Source organism: Zonotrichia albicollis, chromosome 9 (genome assembly GCF_047830755.1).
Source record: "Zonotrichia albicollis isolate bZonAlb1 chromosome 9, bZonAlb1.hap1, whole genome shotgun sequence".
Taxonomy (NCBI): Eukaryota; Metazoa; Chordata; class Aves; order Passeriformes; family Passerellidae; genus Zonotrichia; species Zonotrichia albicollis.
The window spans coordinates 23,900,826-23,921,741 of NC_133827.1; the positions used below are offsets into that span (position 1 = coordinate 23,900,826).

The 20,916-nt window shown below is 39.3% G+C and overlaps 1 protein-coding gene across 1 annotated transcript in view; it reads right to left on the reverse strand.

Moving 5' to 3' along the window:
- Positions 1-1,931: 1,931 nt before the first annotated feature.
- Positions 1,932-20,916, reverse strand: part of SLC25A36 (solute carrier family 25 member 36) — a 30,454-nt gene continuing 11,469 nt past the window's right edge. Inside the window, exons 3-7 of the mRNA XM_005489327.4 lie at positions 19,090-19,167; positions 16,401-16,501; positions 9,040-9,106; positions 7,617-7,906; positions 1,932-6,924 (exon numbers count right to left, since the gene is read on the reverse strand). Of these exons, the coding sequence (XP_005489384.1) occupies positions 6,731-6,924; positions 7,617-7,906; positions 9,040-9,106; positions 16,401-16,501; positions 19,090-19,167 (730 nt within the window). The 3' untranslated portion in view covers positions 1,932-6,730. The remainder of the gene's footprint in view (positions 6,925-7,616; positions 7,907-9,039; positions 9,107-16,400; positions 16,502-19,089; positions 19,168-20,916) is intronic.

A 20,916-nucleotide genomic window follows, 5' to 3' on the forward strand; every position in this document is an offset into this window, starting at 1 on the left:
TCACCTTTCCATGGAGGGTGAGAAGGGTGAGATAAGTGACAGCCCAAGTGAGAAGTTTGGACTCTGAGAATTACAAGAATGCTGCCCACAGAAATATCCCATTATACCTGATGGCCACTCCAGTGTCCCTGCCCTGCCATAAGGAAACAATCCCTGGGAAAGAAGGTGATGGGAAGAAAGTTGAGTTCTGGCTGTCCTAACTCTGGGGAATGCTGGCTCTAACTGGTTCAGCCCTGTGTGTCCAAATGTGTATGTAGTTTTAACAGATCTAAGCTGCTCCTGCTTGAGAGGCAATATTCCATTTACATCCCAGCTATAAAGTTTTGGCAGTGGTCTCCTTGGTTTATAACAATTAGGGACTAGGGCAGATATTCTTCTCCCTAATGGGGAAAGGTCAATATTTTTTATACTGGTTTTGTGATTTTTACTTTTGGTTTTTTTTAGTATTGCAAAGAAAGCACTTTAAATCTTTGTTGCCTGAATGAATTAGGGAATAATATTGGACCACCCTACAAGCAGAGCTTAATGGTTGTAATTTTTCAGTATTTCCCCTCAAGCAGTCTCTCTGGAAAATGTGTCAGTGATAATAGATCATTCTTGTTTCAAGTAATTCAAAGCAAGTTTCCAAGTCTCTAAGCATAACCAGCATGAATCCAGCTGGAGCTCCCCAAATCACCTTGCAAGTCACTGCAAAGGTCAGAAACACTTACAGTGGCAGTGCAGGATAACAGAACTCTAAACTTTTGCTGCTAACTGCATTCCAGGAGAGACAGAATGGAAACAGATACCTTCAGAAATGACAATAAAAGTAACTGAGAACTACAATGAAAACTTACCAGCTTAGAAACAAATTTGCCTTGCCTGCCTTTACCAGCCAGAGGGAAAAAAAGTTATTTGCACATCATTAAGGATTTTCTGCAGGAGTAGCATTTCTGGTCAGTGAAAGCCTTAACAGCAGGATCTGTCTTCAACTATTTCCAGGGAATGAGGAAGGAAACTCTTCCCCAAGCAGACCTCACTCCAGGACAGACTGAAAGAGAATACCTTGGGAAATCCACTGTGACTTCTCACACAATTCCTTGATGAATGACCCATTTCTCAAAACAGATCCACAACCACTGGGCTTTCTTAGTAAGAACAGAGTTATTTCTTCAGCATTCACTTCCTTTTCCTATTTAGAGGATAAATAAAAAAAAACTGGGGAGCACCTTCTCTCAGGAGGTGTGCTCTCCCTTCAGCATTCATATCCACAAGGCTCTTGGCTGGTGCTCATTTTAGCCAAAGTCCATCCTAAGAGAATACTGAACAGTCCTAGGAGAACTGGCCTGTTCTCTTTAGAGGGATGCAAGTACATCCTCAGTCCCATCCCCAGTGTCTGCTGCAGAGCAGGATTAGAAAAAGGTACCAGCCTTCAGACAGACACAGATAATGGAGGAAACATTGCCTTTATAGAGGTTTACCTGGAATTACCAGCCCTTCACCATCTTGAGCTTGTCTTGGAAAGCTTCTGGTCAGCTTCACACAACCTCAGCACTGAGGTGTCTGCAGTAGTGAGGAGTCTCAGGAGCACCCTTTGAAATATTCCATCTACACAAACTGTGCTTCAGTCTGCCTTTCACAGTTCAAGACACCATTCTGTTTGCATCAATTTGCTCGTGAAAACTGGATTCCAGTCCTGGCCTTTCCTGCCTTTTACAGAAGCTGTGCAAGACGATAAGGATGTTCTGATTTAGCACAGAGCACAGTGGCTGGCAGCAGCACATACAAGATGAGGGAGTGTTTGTCTTTGGGAGTACATTTTATTGTAGTGTAACTGCATTATGAAATTTAAGGGCTTTCCTTTGTGAAAGACATCATTATCAAGCCTCACATGCTTTTGGGCTGCATCTCTGTCAGACTGCAGTGCTGCATTAATGCCAAGTCATAACCAATTAGCACTTTAAATATACTTTAATTTTACACACAACTTTTTGACTGTGGCAAGTTCAACATAACCCCTCTAGCAGAAGGGGGTGTACAGCAGCATGAACTTCAAAACATCCCCATAGACTTACTCTAAGCTCTGTCCTGCCAAAGTGCCCCCTTGGCAGGGTAAAAGTGAAAGATCAATTACGGCTCTGCCAGTCAGAGGCATAATTTCAGATGTGTCAGGGATAAGGACACTGGTTACCTGTACTGGTTCCAGCAGACTGATTACCTCTAAGCCTGGCTGGCCTGGGATTTAAGGCCCGTTAAAATGGGGCAAGGTAGGGCAATTCACAGTAACACCTACTGGAAGAAAAAAGCTATCACAGATGTGCTAATGAATGCAAGTTTGGAAGTAGTTCTGAATAGCTGAAAGAATCCAATCAGACATCGAGCCTGCCTCTGTATTAGAGGCTGCAAAGACTCAGAACACACACAGAGAAAAACAGCACTCACCAAACAAACCCCATGGATGCATTTGAAGAATGAGTTGTGAGGAAGCTCAGGACAGACTTCAGATCAACCACCAACTATTTTAAGAAAAACAATATTGATATCTAACAATGTGTCAAGTTCAAGGACTTGGTTATAACCTCACATGCAATTAACTCAGTATTTTAAAGAATTACTGCCCTTCAGTTTCGTCAGCAGTGGCTTGTGCTCGCTGGCACCTCAAATGGACACGAGTTTTGTGGTCACCAGCTCCAGAATCTCAGTTGGCAAACAGGGTCACTTGGTTCTGTAGAGGTAACTGTGTTCAAATCCAACTGCAACAACACATACTGCTAGTTTAAGCCATCCATTAATCCCTCCAAAAAGGCCACACTAAAGGTACAATACACACACCTTATTTTCAGCTACTATAAAATGGTACAAGATAAAATGATTCACTGGGTTAATGAATTTTTCATTTTTAATCACAACTGTGCAGGCACTGGTATGTATCAATAATAGAAAAATTCGAAGGTTAAAAACAGTGTACAGTTTAGCACAGCAGGCAACATTTGAATAGAAGCACAATTTTAATTTGCTTTGAAGTTTAAAGCAATCCAAACAAAAAGTTAACTATATAAATACAGAATAAATGCACATAGTTTACAGCCAACTACACGTATGCAAGAATAATAGCAAACCTCACATGAACACTGAAGTATTCTCAATCTGTCATCTGTGAGTGTTTAGCTATGACTCTGAGGGCATAGTTATGTTCACATATGCAGGGTAGGCAGACTCTTAAATAGAAGAACTGAAAAAACTTACATAACTCAGTCTTAACAGACAAAGTTGAAAAAAGTAGTACATTTACCTAGGCACACTTCAGCATTCAGCTTGTTTTCCAAATCTGAACAGTTTAAACAGGAAGCAACATTCATAAAGGCTCTCCACCCTTGTCTCTGGAAGCATTCTTTTACAATGCTGCAGTCTGAGGAATGTTGCAGATGTCGTACAAAAAACAGACTCGCAGAAACTGTCATTAACAAACAAACAATCCGCTGTCAGTAACACCTCAATCAGCACGGGAAGATGCGGAGTGCGTTATGTAAACAGAGATAGGGGCGAGATGGGAAAGTGACAGGCGACGTCTCAGTTACAACTACAACATCAGAAACCTCCACAGCTCCCTCGTGTGAGCGCGCTGCCAAGCACGGAGAGCGGGGCACACAGCGCGGACCTCCGGGCACCGCAGGGCGGGGAGGGCTCCGGGCACCGCTCCCGGCCCCGTTTGCGCTCCCGGCCGTGACTCCGCGGAGGACGCGCCACCTGCCGGCCGCGCCGCGCAGCTGCAGCCCCGCCGCGCACCAAGCTCGGCTCCGACCACAGCCAGGGAAAGGAGGAACAAATTCATTACTAAATTGAGTTCTTCACTCGTCTTATCGTCTAGCACACACAAGTGGGACATAAATACATGACATCCAAATACTAATGAATATGACCAAGTTTAAATGCACTGCTTTCAGCTCTGTAGTTAAGGATATTATTGAATGAAGCATCTTGTTATTTCCCTTGAGTTTTTATAATAAATATCAAGAAAATGACATAAATAATTTAAAGATCTTTGGGAAATAGATCAGAGGTAATTTTGCAGGTACTTGTAGTTTAAAAATAATGCAAAACCCCGAGAAATGTTTAGGTTATGTGTGGTTATGTAAAAGAAGCCAAAATGATCACCCCTGAAGTTTAAAACAAACCTTTAAAGAGGTGGAGTAATAAGCTGATTGTCTGCTTTTAGCTGTTATCTCCCATATTCAACTGTCCTTGTGAAATTGTCCTACTTATCACCTCCAAGGGCTCTGCTCTTACCCAGAGAAGGCACACACACAGCACCCAGGGAATACCCTGGAATGGGAGACAAACACAGAACCAAGGGACAATGTATCCAAAGAGAGGAGAAAAACTCTCATCAAGCCTAGGCTACTCCAAGTATTCACTGCATTCATGAACTCCAAAGCTGAGTATGGTCTTTGCCAATTGAAGTTTTGGCTATGACTGAGTAATCTAGATAACCTGAAGAGTGACCCACTTCCTACATCACAAAAATGACAGTAAGTCACTATTACTGCATTTATTTATCTGAACAAAAGCATCACATCAAGGCTTAGGTCAGTCATAAATACTCCAGTCTTTTCCTAGGGAGACCACTAGAAAAAGCCCACTTTAAAACACATTTAAGCACTCCTTTCACTTCTTTGAGACAATCAAGCTTACCATGGTCATCCTTGGACCATGCTGTCTTTAAAAAGGGAACATTTTCCAAGCAGGGAAGTCAATACAGCATTGCAAGGTCAATGTACTTACTATGGGTGGCTTTTAGAGGATGAGCAATTAATACAGAGAATTACATTAAATACTCAAATACTTTGACACTGTATGAAAAACATGACAAGGGTCAAAATAAAGGAAAGCAAATGAGAAAAACCCAGACTGATTGTTCTGCAAGCTTTGAGGTTTTATAGAGAGCCTACAGAACCAGTGCCACAGAGATGCTATGGATTTACAGCATAAACTCCTGCACAGCTTACACGGAAATCAAACCACATGCTTTGTTTAAAACCAAACTGCATATTACAGACATGGTTTGATTCCAGATAATCAGTAAGAGGAAGAAAGTCATAAGCCCTAAGAAGGCCACAAAGTGCATAAGAAGTCATTCATAAAATAAAGCCATTGCACATGATGCACAGTTCAAGTGTACTGAAGTACCACACTGGAAGAGCTGAGAGCACAGTTCTGTCCATGCCAGTGTAGCAGCATTTATATGGAGAAAGCTATTGACCCCAACTTATAAATTATCATCTTCCTCATAAGGATAATGGATGCAGACTGAAGATATCTGTCTGTAAAGCTGTAAAACTTCCTGTAACATTAAACTGCTTGACACTCCAGTTGTATGATTTCGGAGAATTCTGTAAATTATGACAGCATAAACCAGCTAAGCCTCACTGCTGAATGCAGGGCATTAATGTGCAATTGACTTACAGAACAAAACCAATGCCTGAATAATCAGACAATGTGGAGGGCAAGGTTATAGCTCAGTACACAGGCTCAAGCTGAGAGAAGTGATACAGCATTTATGAGGGGGAATGCTTTCAAGAATATATTATTTACAATTTCTCCATCCTTCTGCACAGAGCCTGTCTGCACTGACAGGATCTATCACAACTTCAACTGGTTCCTGCCTTCTGGTCACCCCAGCCACAGTGATATGTGTTCTCCTCCAGTACTCCCATATAAACACTGGTAACCCAAGGCAGGATTTGCCAGATACTAAGGGTAATACAGCTTGTGCTTAGGCAGCATCAAACTGAGTGAATCCTGTCTTGACAAGTGGGAAGCTGGACTAGTTGACATTTCTCATCACATTACAAATCCTTAAAAAGGCTATAAAGTGGCATTCAGCAACTTCCTCAGCTGTGTGAGTGACCTGAACATATTGGCAAGGAAAACTGATGATACAGGACAATGTTTCATAGGCCTGTCTGACTTAAGAGAAGTTCCAGAAAAGGAAAAGTATGATGCAGCAGGACCAGAAGTCCACATACACCAACATGAACAGACCAATAACCTGAGGAGTTGAACAATCAGACTCTCTCATTAACCCACAACACTGCTCAAATGGCAAAGAAAAAACAACAAAACAAAACAATCCAAACCAAAAAGCTACAACAGGTATCACCTTTTGTAGTGAAGAAATAACTGTTCTGGGTCCCTGCACCTTATTTTGTCTTGAGGTAGCAACATGAAAAACTTCACACACTTACCACACTACCTCAGTCTCTCTATGAATCTTCAGAGCAACTAAATGGAAGTTTCAGGTATAGAAAGCTATGAAAGTACTCTCTTGCCCATTCTCCAACAGGTTACCGTTCAGTAAAACAGAACAAAAATGATGTAGCTGAGAGCAATCACTAACAGAAGGCAATAGGACTGCCCAGCAACATATTTCATGTCCCCTCCCTCACCCATCAGGTCTCTGAAGATGACTCAATGGCTTTGTCTAGTTTAACAGATGAGAAGAAAAGAATAATTCTGAATTAAGAGATGTATGAAGGCATTCCCTAAGGGGCAGTTCCCATTTGTCACATTGACATGAGACCACACAATAAAGGCAGCAAAATTATTCAGAGTTGCCCACAATCAATCCTCTGTTTCATCCACAGTTTCTTGCTCCCAATATAACGCTCCTTTAGCCCACCACATTGGCATTGACATTCAGTGGTCCACTCCAGTCCTTCAGTCTTCCACCTTCTTCCACCTTGGCACACTGCTATCCATCAAGTAAGTAGACTACAACTTCATAGGTGGACATCATGATAGCGGTGTTTGGGATCTGTCTGATCAGGTGTGTAGTCAGCCCTCGGTACAGGGCGCCGTACCCTTCCTCTCGCACCAGCAAAGACAGTGTCTGGAAGAAAGATCTGTATTTTGTTCCCTCTTCTCTTAGTCTTGTTCGTACAACCTCTGGACAAAGAAAACCAGTGGAAAAAAAAAAAAATTGAGTGGTTACATTCACTACTTCTCAGTATTTTTCCCAGCAACTGATCAAGGATTTTTACACAAAAATACCCCTCCCCATGTTCTCAATCTCACAACTGCTCTTTAAAAAAGGAAGAGGAAGCAAACCAAGTATGTGTAAGAAGAGAGCAAGTATTAGGTATTTGAGTAAACAAGGCAAGTTCATTTGTTAGCTACAATCCAAAAGAGGACTGTTGCTTGGGGTTACATTTTAGCTCAGAAGTTGACAGAAGTTCAGCACTCAGTTCATTAACAATGTATACACAACTGCTTTGCAGGAAGATCAAGTGCAAGTGACATACAAGCTAGGCAGCCTGCATCCCTAGAAGAGATGGCACATTATGGAAAACTGCTGAGTATACAAAAAGATTCCAACTGAACAACTACCTCTTGGAGTACCTTGGGCCATACCCTGGCCAATTCCATGGCAAAATAAACATTGCCTAAGAAAAGGTCATGCTGGATATCCACTGTAAAGCACTTCCATTTCTGAACACTATACTCATATTGACCAGCTACATCTGATATTCAGACAGGGAAATGTTTCTGAGCAAGAAAACCAAAGTTGGCTACAAATCTCACTTAGCCTCCCTTTGATGGATCTGCCTCAGGGTCTCAGCTGCACACATCCCACTTACCATGGGGATATGCTATTGATGTTGCACACGTTTTGGAAGTGGCAGCAGCCATCATCATTCGAACAAAGTCCGATGCTTCTTTTACCGAATCTTCCTCATTGTCCATGGCACCAGCAGTCTTATATTCCAGTAATCTTTTCTTAATACTCTCATAAATGACAAAGTGAATAACAGTCTCAGATATGCCTGCGTAGGACGCAGACATTCCCCGATAAAAGCCTCTAAAGCCATCCAAGCGATAAACTTTGCGGGCACACTCAAATGCGCTCATTCGCTTTTCTCCACGATTCCTACAAAGGAGAAAACAAGTCAGAGTGTCTGCAACCAGAGAGACTGGAAAATTAATTAAACAGCTTTGTAGTGACAACAAGACTTAGGAAATACTCAACACTGATGCTGAGGGGCTCCAAGTCACAGTCTCAAAGGCTTTCAGCACTAAACACAGGGAAAGCATTACAGGGAATCCAAACCAAACTTCACACAGTGACTAAAGACAACGTACCACAGTGAAATGCTGAGCGGCTTTAGGCCTCCCCAACTCTCACACAATAAAGGACTAAACTGCTTGGAAACAGACTCCCAAATGGATTATCAATGTCAGCAACCCATGAGAAAAATGACCATTTCCTTTAGCATAATGGATTTGCCCTAATTGTTGCCTCAGTAAAGAGCTCCACAGCATTCAGTGGCTAAGAGTTAAAAGGGCAGCCCTCAGCATTACAGCTCTCAGCAAACAACAGGCACAGCAACCAGTGCAACACTGGCAGCTGTTGTCTGATTGAACTAAGCCACCGCTGATGTCAAGGAAAACGCTCATTAGACACACCTATTTAAAGCAGTATCTGGCAAATGAAGTTTTATTCCCATTTTGAGCTGGCTCACTAAATTGAGTTGTGCATACTGAAGTAGATAGAATACGGTACACAACTATGCAAACACATGACAATACTGTAGAGATGTGCTTCACCACAGCTGCAAGTGCAGGCACAAGGATTGTGCCAGCAGAGGTCTGAGTGAGCAAGTCACAGAATAAAAAAAATACCTGAGGATGTTTAAAGCCCTTTTCTGAATATCTGCTATAATACTGTGTCCATATTTCAGGAATGTTTAGCTCAACAATTAAAGAGAATGTATTACTGATTGAAAATGTAAGCATATGGTTGGTAGAACGTGATTTTAATGAAATTGTTAACCTTATAATTCATTACAAATTTGCTAGTCAGTCCACTACAATGCCTCAAGCATGTCTCAGAACAGATTAAAAAAAGAAGTGATAGTGTAACTTGTAGAGAGACCAGCATCACCTTAGCAAATCTGAAATGCTGAATGTTTAAGAATTCATTGTATTTTGGAGTGCAGAACAGATTCACCAGACTTTAGTACAATGTTGTCACAGCAGTGAGAGTTCCTCTTGTCACTTTACCTTGCATCAAGCTGTAATCGTGTCTTCACCAACCAAATGGGATTAGTTGTTGTGATCGCAGTAAAGCCTAAAAAATGTAAAAATAACATAATTAGATGTGATAATAACACAAGAACCGATGCATCTAAATTCCAAATGCAGACAGTTAAGGTACAATGGATGCAAAAAACTCGGACTATACTGATTTTGCTTAAGTCCCCATTTTGTGAATCCATACAGCCAATAAACACTTAAATTGCTTTTAAATTTTACTTTAATATTGAATAAGTTTGATTCTCAGCACAAGATGCCCCGTATAAAAAAAAAAAAAAAAGCCAAATTAAGTACAGTTCTCTGCCTATCTAATACCAACCCTGTTTTGACACCACAGAACAGCAATGCCAACTAGACAAGTATCAGCCAATTGGGCAAAAAAGTCAATAAGAATGCATTGCAGAGAGAGCAATAGCAATTTGAGATGCTATAAAACATTGCCTCAATTTACTTTGTTACCTGAAATACAATCCGAGTTTAAAAGCATGCAGACTGAATAAATACTACTTTTGGTGCAGTTAAAAGGCATTTATTACTGCAAATTAGGAAACTTTTAATACTGAACTATAAAGAGCAGTTATATTTGAGTGCTAATCTTTTATTTAGTGTTCAAAGCAGAGATTGTTGGCTGGCCTTGGGATACTTTTATAAGCATATGAGTGTTTAAATTGTTAAAAGTAAATACTATGACTTCTAACTATTCAGACAGACAGCAACTACTCAGGCTTGCATAAGGGCCAAGGATTAAAGCTTTGATTTTCAGTCCACTAAAGAAAACAGAAAAAAAAGAAAAAAGGAAACAAAAAAGAAAAAAGGAAAAAAGAAGAAAAAAAAAAAGAAGTAAGAATTACTCTTACTTCTGCACAACTGTGGAGAGAGAGAGAGAAAGTAGAGTGAAAGGCAGCTCTGAAAAAAAGTAAAATTAAAAAAAATCATCTCAAGCTGCAATACCGCACATGCACCATCAATGAGGTGTCATGTCTGCAGGAGAGAATAGGAAAAGGAAAAAGCTGGAACATGGCCAGGCAAGAGATGATAAATTTAGACACTTGCTCTCTAAGTGACACACATGGCTGGGTTATAACTACAAAGACACACTGCCCTCCTGCACGGGGACGGACTGGGTGTGTGGGGAAGGACAGAGTTCCCTTGCTCAGTGCATGGCTGGGGCACAGCACTTATCCAGCAACAGGCTATTGATAAGCTCTTCTATCAGATCACCAACAGCTCACAGAAACAGCTTTAGCAGAACTGGTTGCATACATGTTACTCCTGCTCAATCACGATCTAGGTTTACATTGCACACAAAGGTCTGCAATACTCAGAAATGCCAGGGGATCTTAACTGTTCTAAGGTTTGATCTGTGCCCACCCTCAAAGCTTAAACAGGTCATTATGGTTTTCAATTCAGATTCTTAAAAAAAAATTAACAGATTTGGCAGCTACTAAGATTGAGCTGGTTTTCTACACCAGAAGAATGAAAACAGATTGGAGGGTTCTGTTCAATTTTCTAATTAAACATATTTTTAAACTGGCTCAAGCTACTTAACTAAGCAACTTCCTATGGTAGATAATAAAGATTTGGAATTGGCATTTTTTTCTGATTCACTACTCATTCTTCCTATAAAGAAGTACTGAGATATAACCTTCAAATAATGGAGTGAAATCCTAACAATCCAAGAGTTCTTTATCTCTATTTAGGGAAGGCAAATAATGATGTAAAAACTCAAAGCACTGGGTAACAACTCTGCCAAAACAAGGCATGAGATATTTTTAAAACACATGTGCAAAACAGGCTCTGTAGCTCAAGCAGCCATAACCTGCTCTGACCTGTCACTTCATGTCACAGAAACTTCACTGATTCCAGTAGTGCTTGAGCCTGAGTCATCTGCACTGAAAGGAAACTTCATTCTTGCATGGTTTTATTTCTTTACACTAGCACTAATAAAGTTTTAATTTTGTTCGACTTCTAATCAGAATCTTTGTGGCATGAAGTGCACTAGGAAATGCACAGAACTGCAGCAAAGGCTTTGAAATAAGGTGGGGAAAAAAAATCACTCACTTTCCCTACCAAGACATCTTCCATGAAAGGCTTCTGTAAAACCCAAATTAGTTCTTAAGTCTCTCCTAGTTCTTAATTACAAGTTAACAAGGGCAAAAATCCTTTTGCATTCCTATTAAAGGAAGAATTTTGTAACTCACTGTAACATATGGCCTTTCTCCTTCATATTCAACTCAAAATAAGGCTGTCTGCAAATGCTGAGTCTGGAGCAGGCAATGCATAGGTGCCATCAGTGGCTGAGTAGAGCATATTGGAAATTTCCAGTGAAAAGTGGTTGGCACAGGATGCAGCCCCTATTCTACTCAAAACTGGGGTCACTAAGCATTATTTAGATGCAGCACCTCCAACAGTAGGAGCAGACACTCAGCAACATGGCCAGTGATTTTTCCCATGGCCGTTACAGGCCTAAGCTCACAGTTCAAACCAAAGTTTTCAAATCAAAGGGCCTTCAATAATTCAGGTTTCAAGGTGAGATGACTACAGGTCAATTCTTACACCTAATGTAGCAAATGCAGTTAGTTGAAGAAGAACAAGGAATTGTGTGGTGCTGACACCAAGCAAAGGCCTCCAAAACATGAAACGTATGATTTAGGATCCTTGAGAAGATAAACTTTGATTTTTAAATACAGAAAATCGGTAGCAAAAATATTCTTAAAAACAAACTTTGAGGGCTTTCAACAACTGCCATGAAGATCCATCAATTGTTTCCTTTTTTCTTTTTAAAAGCCTTAATGATCTTTATAATACTTCACAATGCCTATTGATGTGTTGCACCCTCAAGAAAGATCCTAGATTCATGACAAGTACAGATAAATCTGGCAATATTACAAACTTCTGTAGTTTTACTTTATCTCAGCTTCAGACAGAATTATCTCCATCTACTTTTTCAGCTATCCCAGCTACTGACAGGTAAGATCCCAGGTATTCCTATTATGCATCATATTTTAAAAGGATAGGGTTGGTGCTTTTTAATCTATAAGCCAATGTAGTTGATACAGACGCATGTGAACATGGAATGATGAATTAAAATTTAAAAGTAGTAAAATAAAAACAAACCAAAAGAGTAAACAGAAAGAGACAGAAAGGATTATATACACATATTAAAAAAGAAAAAGAAAAGAGGTCTTTGAAATAAATGTGACAACACAGAATATCAGCTGCAGCATTTTAAAGGCAGCTCTGGAATACTGGGGAAAAACCTCCCAAAATGCCTTGTTTAACCCAGTAGGGGCTTTGAGTTGACCAGAGCTAAGTGGAGTAGCAGCTCTCAGTGAAAGGTATTTCCTACCTTTCCCTGAATGGCACAGAAAAAAAAAAAATCACTCTAAACAGAGCTAAGGAAAAGTGATGTCTTTGCACAATGCACATCATCTGAGTTCAAGCTAGAAGTGTGTTCCCCTTACGGTGTTTATTCAATAATATCACAAACCCAAGGTGTGGTTCTTACACTAGAGGCTGCAAGAGACGCTCAGTTCAGTACTCACGAGGTTTAAGTTAGTCCATATTGCTGCAGGAAGTGACCTGCGGAGGGGGAGCATGAGATGACACGATCTCACTCTTTTCACGGGAGAAATGTACAGTAAATGCCTAAAATAGACACAGGCTTTTCTGTATCATAACAACAAGCAGTGACCTCATCAGACACAAGTGTACAAATCGAATCCCAGCGGAAGGATTTGTCAGTTATTGGGAAATCTAACTGTTTGCAGGTAAAAGTTTAGAAAAAAAGAAAGAAAAATAATCAAAACAGGCCACAGATATTAAAATAGATGTGTAAAATGCACTGAGTACTGAAATTTCTGCTCATTTGCAGCAATTTAATTTTATACCTCCAAATACTTACCTATATAGAAAATTTAAAAGTGAAACCTCCTCCTTCCCCACTCCCTTGAAAATCCTATTCACTAAAGCAAGCCTAGTCTTAGGACAGAAAAGATGCCTTATGAAATCCAACTTTCTAAGATCAGTGAACTAAATATGCATTTTATTTGGCATGAATTAACTGTGTACATGGCACTAGAAACTTACAAAGTAATGTATCTCTAAGTAATAAAGTAGTCCCAATTTTGTTTAAATAAATAAATAATAATTTTAAAAATTTGCATTTAGGTTGGTTTGCCAGTAAAACTCTAGAAAAAAAAACCAGCAAAAGCATACAAGGCATAGTAGTTTTGCAGCAGATTTGCAACCATGTTGTCTGATTGAGGCTGTGAATCATTAAAAAAGCAAACAAGAAAGCCATACAGGAATCAAGTATCTCATTCAGTTCTCTACAGCTTTTCTTCTCTGTGGTGAGGGAGGTTGAGTGCAATGAGAAGGCAGAGTTTACAGTGAATCTGAGAATTTAGCCTAACTTGGAAATGTCCAGAAATCAACTGTCTTTGCTCAAGCAAACATTCTTGTACCAAGCTCAGATATTCTCCCTGCCCTACTTTGCAAAATGAGAACTGTGTTTATGCTCAGGAGTAAGCAAAAAGGATTGCTGAGTACTTAATGTCAACACAGATATTTTAGGTATGAAGGGATGTGCTCTATATGCTGGAAACTAGCACAGCAAGAAGACAGCATTCATTTCTGTCTGCATAAGGCATCAGTTACTAATATGCAGATAGTTTACTCTCCTTAGAATAAAATAAACTTAGTAGAAGAACCTTCAAACCATAAATATATATTTTGAGAATGAAGAATCAGGCCTAAAACCAACCAACAAAAAAAATATGCTTAAAATACTATACATCAGCATTTCACTCCCAAAAACACCAAGTGCACAAAAGCATCCTTATTTAATAATGACATCAGTCTAGCCTGAGACGTGTGTTAGCACATTATACAAATAAACAGAAGTTAAAGTTGGCTGAAGTTCACTATTTGCAGTACTTTAATAAAACAATGTTACAATTATGTTGTTTAAAAACATATTTTTGCATCATTACTGTATTTTGCAACCTACAGGAAAAGTTTTGCAAGCGCAAATCTCACTTCATGCTGAATACATGTTAGACTTTATGAAACGGGAAGGACTTATCCAAAAAAATACCAACCCACCAAAAAACCACCAACAAAACAACAACCCTCATTTAAGACTGAATTACTTAATTCCTTACTGAAACCAATGGCAGCTGAAAGAGAAAAACACCAACACTGATTATTTTTTTGCTAATTCTGAAGTATTGATCCACCTTGCCAATTCTGTAATCTTAGGTCCCAAATCAAATATTGTAATGATCCTATGTATTAACCTGTCAACCAAGTAAGAGCTCACATTTGATCTTGGCCTATTATTTTGCCATTTCTTTAAGGTGATTTGCATTATACAGCAATACAAACCTTGCAGGTAAAACTGTTAATAGCTGGTTTAAGTGCATTTTCTGAAATATATTAGAATTACAAAAACAAGGTTAGCACATTCCCAAGAAAGCACTGTTAATTTTAACTGCAGAGTCCTTGTCATACATCAGAATAACATCAGAAGAGAGAACTGAAATGTTTGTCAAAGAACCTGAGAATTTCTGTACCGTGGAGCGACAAGGCCTGTGGTGTGAGCCTGCACTGAGCACTGTTCCCCTGACTGTGGTTTAGAAATACAACTGCAGAACCTGGGAAGTGTGAGGTTAACAGCACCAAGAGCTGCCCAATGGTAGAACTTGTACACAGAAGTAGAAAAAGGCAAACAGCAATGAAGGCTGAAATCCATTTCCCAGTTTACTGCAGCTGCATGCACAAATGCACAACACCAACCTTCTGAAGGGAAGCAGCTACAGAGCTCCATGACAAACCCCAGCCTGAGGCTGCAAACACCCAGGAAAAGGCACTACAGCACATCCCCACAAATGTGCTTTAGAGAATGAGGGCAGCAACTTCCAAAGATGAGGAACTCTCAGAATCTTCATTTGTCTGCAGCATTGCATGAGATGCACAAGTTGCCTTCAACTGAGGACAGACCTGTTTACACTCCCCACGCTTCCCCCTGCCCCCAAATTGAGGACATGTTTTATTCCCTTGACAAGGACCTGAAGACTCTTCATCTTTCTTGATGCAATTAACTGATTAGGCTGAACTCTTCATTAAATCCCCTTCCATCCCATTCCCCATGCTGTTCACCAACAAACAAAACCACTCACTTCTAGATGATAAAAGACCAAGTACTGCCTTGTCTTTGTCTACTTGGGCAAAATAAAGGAGCTCTTCTTATAGCCTAAAGATTAAAAACTGTCACATTTCATGTGCCAGAGATGAACATTACTGTCTTTTAGGTATAAAGCTAATGTCACTTAAATTTTATACACTATCTATCTCTATATATCAGATTATTAGCAAGCATAGAAATAGAAAATAAATCCTATTCCTTACTCTGTTATCACACCTTTATCAGTCCATTCCAGATTGCCAGTACTCACAGACTGGCTGTAAAATTTGACAGGACTTAGAAACTTCAATAGTTGTCAGAATTCATCTGTAAAGTGCCCATGGCCTATAAAAAACCTCAATATTTGTTTTTGTGCAGGAAAGGCACAGGCAACAATAGATAAAGTGTTGCCAACCCATGTTTTGATTTTATCAGCACGACCATAACTCAGCTCAGTTGCCTTTAACTCCCCCTTGTTAATGACCCCAAAGCACAGAATATTCAAATCAAGCAGCAAATATTTGTAGCTGCTAAAATACACCAAAGTTACACTGCAGATATAAAATTGGAATTATTTCTACAGAGATGAAAATACATGAGAAATATGAAAAATCTGCTCTTCTCTGACTTTTTAGTGGCAGAGCAAACTTCTCAAAGACTGGTAAATGAGCAAAGGAGGAGGGATTGTTACATATAATTTACACAAATAACTGCAGGCACATTTCTGAAAGACAAAAATAATTAAAATATACAAAGCTGTAGCAGAGTGGGTAAAAAAACTGATTAGGAAGAATTAAACCAGGAGTCAGTGCAAAAACACTGTTTATAGCTTATACAGCAACAAGTTACTGTTTTGAAAGGTTACATTTTTCATTTCACAAATTTACAACTGAAAAAGCAGGCATGGATGTTTTCTAGAGAAGACTGCTCACACACACTGCTATTTTTCACTCAGTGCAGTTTCATGCATACATTTTCCAGAGAGCCTGTTTAAAGCCAGGCCAAGGCAGATAACCACTAAAAGGACATCATTCAATTACTGAGCACCTGCTGTTTTGTTGGGGTTTTTTTCCATATTTATTGTCACCTCTCATTTGCAGATATGACTGTAGGATGAAGCTACAAAGTTACAGATCCTTACCTGCCACACCAGCTGACATCATGTGTACCTGGGTAGAATCTGGATTGAAAATATTGTTCAACTTTTCCTTGCAATTTGAGTAAGCAGCAAAATATATTGCTCTAAAATTAGAACAAAATCCAAGTTAGATTATATTTTACATTTCAAAATTCTCAACAAGCAGCACCATTGACTTCACTGGGCTAAAACTCCCTTCCCCAGTAAAGAACTACTCAAGGATTAATTCTTGCAAAGTAGTGGGACTATTCTAAGAATGGAAATAAAGACTAAACATGACATTTGACTTTTTTTCCACACAACAGCTCCAATTACCAATTACTGGGTGGAAGGACAGATAGTTTGAAATATGGCACTGATTTTTGTGACACTAGGAAATTCAGCCAGAGAAGAAAAACACTGAAAAAGTTTTAGTATTCTTCAACATAAATAATAGAACAAACTTTCTCTAATGGACCTAAAGTCATTTCAGTAGCAGGGTAATTTGAAGACAACTACCAAGTACACAGCTTCTTAAAAGAAACAAATAACATTCCTATTACTATAGCATTTAACATTTAAATGTTGATAACTTGATGTTATAAATATTTATACTTTAAATGCTAGAACAGCTCTGAAGCTGTGATTCACATTTTGTTTCCAGACTTCTGTATTTATAACAGACACTGACTTTTGTCTCTAAACACACCATGAAAAATGTTGTAAACCTGTGCTACACAAGTCTGTGAGCTGGTATCCAAACAAAGCTAGGCAAAGTCAGCAATGCAATTCAATATATTACAAAAAATGGTGGCTTTCACTCATTAGATCTAAAAAACTTATTTTAAGCACATATAAACCTCACACTTTGGGTTGTAATTCAGTTGTTCTAAATCTACAGACACCCCTCTGCAAGAGAAAAAAAAATGAATGTGCCATTTTCCCAAGCAGAACATTAACCTCATTAGCTGTGTGAACATGTTTTTCTTTATTACAAAGAAGATAAAGAGCTTGCTTTATGGGTGTAATTTCTAAAATGGAACCTGAACTCAGTTAAGTACACTGGATGTGTTATGAAATTTGCTTCTCCACAGCTTATTTAAACAAAGAGCTGATGTTAAATCCACTTAGCTAATGCTTAATTGAAATGAAGTACTGGTTGCAGACAGAATCAGCCAGAGGGAAATGAAGATGTGCTTATAAATAAGGTTTACACACTACATCAAGCAGACATTTTAGCAAGCTAAGTATTTCACCTAGGGGAAGAAATAAAGGGAAACAGAAGATTTAACATATAATTAATTGAAAAGAAATATATATTTTTTTCCAACTGAGGATGTTCTTCATGGAGGACAGTCACTTATGCAATGGATCCCATTCCTGGGTAAAAATTGCTATTAAAGTGATATCAATATTGAATATTTGGTAGAGCAGACTGATCTATTGCACTAAAGTACAGGCTCTCCAGACTAGAAGTGTTGATATCCCATAGGTGTCAAGAACAAAAATGCTAATGGGTTTACTTCAGCTTTTCCAAAGGGCAGTGCTAAGTTAGTGATCAGAAAGCACCTCTGATATTCCTAAATCCTTAAAAAAACTGCTAAAATAAAGATAAGCTAATTCTTTCATTAAATTTTTTTCTTATTTATGCAGATGATCTAAAGAACCTCATCAGAACTAAAGTTCAGCTTAGTAGTATTTCTCAGAAATATCCAAATACTTCAAACCAGTAAAGTTAAGATAATCTCCAACTGAAGGTGCAGGAGATAGAAATGTTTTCTCTTCAAACAAAACAAATAAACAAAAGCAAGACGCTAAGTCAAGGAAAAAATAAAACCTTTGTGGAATATATTCCTTCTGCATAAAGGCTCTTCTCTTAAACAAAAAAGAAAAAAAAGGAGCCAGGAAACAACTTCCAGTATCCTCATCCAGGCCTAAAGAATATATTAATTTTACACAGCTTTGTTTTATACTCTTTCTATGTACTCTCCCATTTTTGGACTGAACTTCAGCTGACAGCTCTATGTAAGGATAAATTCAAACTCTGGCAAAATGTTCTCTCTCTGCCTGCCAGCAGCAGCTGAGGAACTGGAGTATTTGTGCTGATGCAGAGCAACAGACAACAACACCACCAGTGCCAACTAGATCAGATTTACATCCTGCACTGCCCCAGTACCCTCTGGGGCCCAGGCACTGCTGGATCTGCTTTCCCTGGGACAGCTGCTAAGTCTCTCCTCCCACCCAGTGCCTCACCCTTTATATCAGAACAGGCTTCCTTCTGCAAGGGAGCACCAGGCTGTGCTTCACCAGAACTCAGCAAGAAGACCCTGTTTTGTGTTTTGAGGCTTCAATCACATAATTGCTTCCTGAAGATGATGGATTAACTGAAAGCTAAGTCCATCTTTGTATTTTCCAAGATCCAAACTTGTAGCTTACATGTGCAATTCCTTAAGAATTTTTCTTTTTAACTGGACAAAACTCTGCATAAGGGACAGCACCCAACAGTAAATACTATTCAAAAGCACATGGGATAGGAGAGACAGCTGGAGCTCTGGAGTACTTAAATGGCTCAATTCCTCAGGCAAAAAGTTACCCCAGGAACCAAAGGTTACTTGCTGCTAATTTAGTCTTTACAACTGCAGATGCAAGACTTGTTTCAAATACACATTAAAGCCTTTAATGTATTTGATTTATTGTGCATGGTTGTACTTACCTGGAAGGAGCAACACCAACTAAATTAGGACCCAGCCCCCTGAACAGAGAACGAGGGCCTTCATTTTGCAAGATCATCCTAGAAAACAAGATGACAATACTGTGACACAGAGCAAAATTAAGGAATGCACTAACCACCAGAACTACATCATGTGAAAAACTTTCATAATTACTGGCAATAATACAGAGAAGACCACAAAGAAAATTAGTCATTTCCTAGAATCAGCATTAAAAATTCCATTATTGCTCAAAATACCATGAAAACCATAAACCAAATGCAGAAATAAGACTTGAGATCTCAATACAGATTTAACTTCTATGTAGGAACACATATGCACACAGAGTTGTCTGTTAGGAAGTTAAAGAAAGTGTCCCTGAGTCAGGGAGAAAACACTAAGCATGGAAACATTGCCATTCATGTAGGTTGTAGATTGTTCAGGAGCAAAAACACTTAATTCTGCACAACGTTGCTTTCACCACCCTTCAGCTCCCAAGGTTTGTGAACTTTGAGTGGGAGGGCAACCTTGCACATTTGTGGAATTTACAGGAAAGCACGATAACAGCAAGTTGAGACTTCAAATAAAGCATTATTACTTAGTTCTGCAATATGGATCCCACATGGCTGGGGATTTTGGGAAGGGCTGAAGACCTATGCAGCAAGGTACCCTGGCACAGTAAGAGACTATGCATGAATATTCAGTTCTAGTGAAATCAGTCTGCCCCACAATCTAGATGCTAATCACACTGGTATTTTAAAAAGTATGGTAGGACATGGGAGGAGAAACAAGGACTACCTGCATCCCATTACTGGGAATTGCTCTTGCAATTACTTTAGAACCAGATTTAAAGTTAAGAATTAACTACATCCCCAGATGCTACAAAATGGAATCCTGTGCTTACTGATTTAGAAACAATGGTAAAGGTACACAAATAGTTTTGTATATTTCTTCTTCAAAGAGCCATGCAGGTTAATGACAAGTCAATTACTCAATAAAGCCTTCTATAAATGGCCATTTTGTTTGGAATTTACTGTCAGAACAAACAAGTGAAAGCAATCTATAGCACTAAAAGAGATTCCAAACCTATTCTGAGTTCCTTATTTCAATGGCACTCATTCATTGCTCTGCTGCTAAGTCAAATTAAAAGTTTACCTTTGCTTCCACTAAGCAAAAATAAACCAGTGGCCCTGCAGTTACCACTGCTTTTCAGGAATACTGACATTTCATGTGTCCAGCAACATCCCAGCTTTTGGTCCATAACAATCAGCTAGGAGTTCACTATGTGGGCAGCATCTGCTGCTCCACAGCAGTAATTGGAATACTGAACACACATTCAAAGATACCTTGGAAATACAAATGATTTGGACCTGTCTGTCACGATGAAAGCATTTTAATGCCTTGCAATGCTGAACCAAATTAACAGGACCTGTATCTGCCTAGACTGCTACTACCACACAATGTGCTACACATGTATATATGCACATATAGCTAGACATGTATTCAAAGCAACAGGAATTTCAGGGTCTTTGAAGTTAGGAATGAAGTGTATCAGGTCTGCTTGCTTCTTTTGGATCTACAGTTCCAGATTCTGACAGGGCAGCAAAGAGCTAAAGAGAGGTTGCAGCAGACAGGATGATAATGGAGGTAGTTACTGATGCTGTTTTGCATTCAGACACCAGCTGGAAGAATGTCAGAAGCTGCACTGGAAATCAGACACAAACTTCTTGCATTAAAGAGCAGATCCCAGGGCCTGCACTTGTTTATTGAGAGCAGTTACAGGCAAATCCATGGTTGGAAGAGCAGGAAAGTGCTCCATACAGCCTCAGCTG